This window comes from Austrofundulus limnaeus, unplaced genomic scaffold (genome assembly GCF_001266775.1).
Source record: "Austrofundulus limnaeus strain Quisiro unplaced genomic scaffold, Austrofundulus_limnaeus-1.0 Scaffold887, whole genome shotgun sequence".
Lineage (NCBI taxonomy): Eukaryota > Metazoa > Chordata > Actinopteri > Cyprinodontiformes > Rivulidae > Austrofundulus > Austrofundulus limnaeus.
In genome coordinates, this window is record NW_013953289.1 from 118,771 (window position 1) to 123,812 (window position 5,042).

The 5,042-nt window shown below is 39.2% G+C and overlaps 1 protein-coding gene across 1 annotated transcript in view; it reads left to right on the forward strand.

Annotated features, from left to right (window-relative positions):
• Positions 1 to 5,042, forward strand: part of mtm1 (myotubularin 1) — a 62,297-nt gene that overhangs the window by 37,665 nt on the left and 19,590 nt on the right. Inside the window, exon 13 of the mRNA XM_014029354.1 lies at positions 2,976 to 3,089. Within this exon, the coding sequence (XP_013884808.1) occupies positions 2,976 to 3,089 (114 nt within the window). The remainder of the gene's footprint in view (positions 1 to 2,975; positions 3,090 to 5,042) is intronic.

Here is a 5,042-nt window from a genome sequence, read left to right on the forward strand (position 1 = left end):
TTTTAATAACAACTAAAGGTGACATAGATACTTTATTATGGTATAGTATTTAAATATATGCCTGAGAAACACATAATATAGGCCCTTTAACATCTGAACCTCAAAGTTTGTTGTTAAACTTTTTATAGGAAATTAACCTTACAATAAGCTGTATATTAGTGATTTATTTTGATTCTGTAAATAAATGATCGTTTATTGTTAGATCAAACTTGTCACTGAGTGCGCCCATCTTATTGTGTGCTTTGTCCATTCAGTTTTTGCACGGAAGAGATAGCTACCGAAAAAAAGAAGATCCCATGGTAAATAAGTTCCTCAGAACTTAAGTTCTGAGAGTGTAGTTGAATCCTCATAACAGAGTGATTTCTTACATTTGGTGACATGTACGTCACTACATTATAGTGCCAAGTTACAACAACTGTTGTCTCAGGGCACTGTACACAAAAAATAAATAAATAAATAAATAAATACAATATATCTAAAGAAGCCAATAGAATGTGCCGAATCCTTGTTTCGTCACAGTCTCCCATCCTGAGCAGCACCCCAGCATCAGTGGAGAGGAAAAACTCCCCCTTAACAGGAAGAAACCTCCAGCAGAACCAGGCTCAGGACAGGAGACCATCTGCCTCGACCRACTGGGTTTGGGGACAGGAAAGAGATACAGACAAACACAGGACTCGTCCAGGTGAATTTTCCTCTGGAAGAGAGACAAAGAAACCACGTTATTGATAGAAGTAATTATAACAAACGTAGAGAAGAGAGACTAAAGACAACAGCAGAGTGAGGAAATGTGCTCAGTTTGTCCTCCAGCAGTCTAAGCCTATAGCAGCATAACGATTTAACTATAATAACTGTGGAATAACTCAGGAAACCTAAGCCTATAGGATTTATCAAAAGGAAAGTCTTCAGTCTAATCTTAAAAGTAGACAGTGTCAGCCTCACAGACAGAAACTGGAAGTTGGTTCCACAAGAGAGGAGCTTAATAACTGAAAGCTCTGCCTCTCATTCTACTTTTAGAAACTGGAGGAACCACAAGTAAACCTGCAGTCTGAGAGCGAAGTGCTCTGTTAGGAAAGTATGGAACAATAAGATGTTTAATATATGATGGAGCTTGGTTGTTGAGAGTTTTGTATGTTAGGAGTAATATTTTAAATTCTATTCTDAATTTGACAGGGAGCCAGTGGAGAGAAGCTAAAACTGGAGAAATATGATCTYTTCTTCCAACTCTCATTAAAACTCTAGCAGCAGCATTTTGGATTAACTGAAGACTTCTTAAAGAGTTTTTGGATGTCCAGATAATAAAGAATTACAGTAATCCAGTCTAGATGTGATAATTGCATGAATCAGTTTTTCCACGTCATTTTTGGACAAAATGTTTCTAATTTTAGTGATATTACGCAGGTGAAGAAGGCGGTCCTGGTAACATTTTTAATGTGGGGGTTAAAAGACATATCCTGATCAAAAATAACACCAAGGTTCTTTACATTATAACTGGAGGCCAGATTAATGCCATCCAGAGAAGGTGAAAGGGTGCAAAGTTTATTCCTAAAATGTTCAGGTCCAAAAACCATAACCTCTCTTATTTGAGTTTAGAAGCAGAAAATGAAGAGTCATTCAGGTTTTTATGTCTTTGAGGCAAGATTGTAGTTTAAGTAACTGGTTGGATTCATCAGGTTTCATGGATAAACATAACTGAGTATCATCAGCATAACAATGGAAATTTATCCCATGCTGTTTAATAACTTTACCTAATGGAAGCATATAAAGTAAAGAGGATTGGTCCAAGCACTGAACCCTGAGGAACTCCATGACTAACTCTGGTGTAAGAAGAAGATTCATTATTAAGATTAACAAACTGAAATCTATCAGTTAAATAAAACTCAAACCATTTTAGAGCTGTTCCTGTAATCCCATTATCAAGTTCAAGTCTACGTAATAATATATTGTGATCAATTGTATCAAATGCAGCACTGAGATCTAACAAGACAAGAATGGACACAAGTCCACTGTATGAGGCCATGAGCATATCATTAGTAACTTTCACTAGTGCTGTTTCTGTGCTATGAGCTTTAAACCCTGACTGAAACTCCTCATATAAAATATAGATTATTTCTATCCATATGTTCACATAATTGATTTGCAGTTATTTTCTCAAAAAAAATTTAGATGAATGGGAGATTAGATATACTGTAGGTCTATAGTTGGCCAGAACTCCTGAATCAAGATCAGGTTTCTTAAGTAAAGTTTTAATTACTGCAAGCTTGAAGCTCTGTGGAACATAAACATTCATTAAAAATAAATTAAGTACATCTTGTGATTTAGCTTTTGGGTCCCACTAATAACAAAAAGCTTTTTTTGTTTGTTTCTTTGTTTATTTTTTGTATCTTTTTGCAACCACAGAATGCATGCTCTAATCAAAACTAAAGGCGGTCCAAAGAAACGTTATTGTATGACCTTTTTTTTGGTAGCAAGTTTTCTTACTGAGGAGTTGGCAACAGTGGTCAGCTTGAAATCTCACTCCAAGCTCTACTTCTTATCCCACAAATGCATGTTCCTTACAAATGTGGCTCCATTTAAAAGGAAAATTAACAGGCATTTCAGCGGTATTAGATTTATTGCCTAGAAGCAATGTTACAATAAAGAAATAGTAAACGTTCTTACTTTCTGAGCAAAGTATACATTTTTTTTACTTTTCTGTTGTTTGTGTTACATTACTGTGTTTTTGTTTTTTTCATTCAGTAATATTTTATCTTTGCAATATTTTGATGTAGTGCATAATTTTGTGCATAACATCAATAACAATATATAAACAAAATAGTTATAATTGAATCATATATCAATGGGATTTTGGTGTAAAACAAGGCAGCACATGATATGCAGTTCTTTAAGGACTGCTATGCTTTTAGTTAGATTTGAAATCATGAAGGAAATGCTGAGATTTATATTGAAAAATGAAACTGTTTTTGGTGTGTTTTTAGTTTCCTACAGCATTTGAGTTTAATGAGCACCTTCTGCTGACAATCCTGGATCATCTCTACAGCTGTCGCTTTGGGACATTCCTCTACAACTGCGAGAGTGCACGAGACCAGCATGTAAGAATTCACTGAATGAAAATACAACACTCAGACTCACATTTATGTGTTTGATAATTTTTACACTTTGGAACGTTCTAGTCAATTTATTTAGTCCTACMAGGTGAGGTTCAGCTTTTAGTCACAATACGATTTACAAATAAATTTAGCATTTATTCACAATACAATTTAGCTTTTGGTCGTGACACTTTGTAGCTTTTATTTATGTAACAATTCACAATAAATCCATCAGTATCTCGCTCCATTCTTCCCTCATGAACAAAATTTTATGTTAATTGAACTTCTCCAATTGAGGCAGAACCTCTTCTCCAACTTGGAGAGAACAATCCACCCCTTTTCCGACTGAGGACCATGGACTCAGATTTGGAGCTGCTGTTCCTCATCCCAGGTGCTTCACACTCAACTGTGAATCACTCCAGTGAGAGCTGAAGATTATGGTACGATAACGCCAACAGAACCATATCATCTGCCAATAGCAGAGATGGAATCCTGAGGCCACCCAACCAGACTCTGTCTGCTCCCTGGCTGCACTGAGAAATTCTGTCTATGTAAGTTATGACCAGAATTTGTGACAACATGCAGCCCCACCTCAAAGGGGTCTGACTTACTACCGGTAATGCGAAACAAACTCTTGCACCACTTGTATAGGGGCTCGTAACAACGGACCCACAATCCCACACTCGCAGAGCGCCCCTCCAAAGTGTACCTGAGAAACACAGTTGAATGCCTTCTCCAAGTCCACAAAACACATGTAGACTGGATTAGCAAACTCCAATGACCCCTCAAGGACCTTATTGAGGAGTTGGTCCAGTGTTCCACGGACAGGATGGAACCTGCATTGTTACTCCAGAATCTGAGATTCGACCATCAATAGGACTCTTCTCCAGTACCCTTGAAAATACCTTACTGGGGAGGCTAAGAAGAATAATTTCCTAATAATTGAAGCACACCCCCAGTCCCCCTTTTTGAAGAGGGGAACCACTACCTAGTCTGCCAATCCAGTTGCACTGCCCCTGATGTCTACATGATGTTTCAAAGACATATCAACCAAGATAGCCCTACAACATCCAGAGCCTTGAGGAAATCAGGGATTTCAGATCTCGTCCACCTCAAATCCGTACCACCTCTGAGCTTTTTAACTACCTCAGCCCTAGTTATGGATGGACCAACCTGGAAGTCCTCAGACTCTGCTTCCTCCATAGAAGATTTGCAGGTGGGATTGAGAAGGTCCTAGATGTATTCCTTCCACCTCCTGACATCCCAACAGCACCCCACCTCACTGAGCTCAATTCAAGGATTCAAGGAATTTTTATTGTCATACCAGCTTTGGTTTGTAGTACGAAAATTGGACTCAGGTCCCAGATTAAGAATCCACAAAATAAATACTAATAATAATATAATAAAATAATAACATACAAGTGTAAATAATTTAAGAGTAGAGATGYGCTGAATTAGGTGCTGCTTGAGTTCAGCAGTCTGATAGCTGAAGGGTAGAAGCTGTTCCTCAGCCTAGTGGTTTTGCTCTGGATGCTCCTCAGCCTCCTACCTGATGGGAGCAGCTGGAACAGACTGTGTGCAGGATGGGTGGAGTCCTTCATGATGTGGAGGGCCCTCCTCCTACACCGTGATGTGTGGAGGTCCGACATGGAGGGCAGGCTGCTCCAGTCCTCTGTCCAGCCTTAACCACCCTCTGTAGAGCTGTCCTCTCAGCAGCACTGCAGTTGTCATGCCACATGGTGATGCARGTGCTGAGAACGCTCTCCACAACACAGTGATAGAAGCTCCTCAGGACACAGTTCCCAAGTCCAGCTCTCTGCAGCTTCCTCAGGAAGTAGAGACATTGGTGGGCCTTCCTGACCAGACAGGTGGTGTTGGCTGTCCAGGGGTCGGATTTATAAAACTGGCGTACGCACAATTTGAGCCCAGAAACTTGCGTACGCCACTTTTTACGCC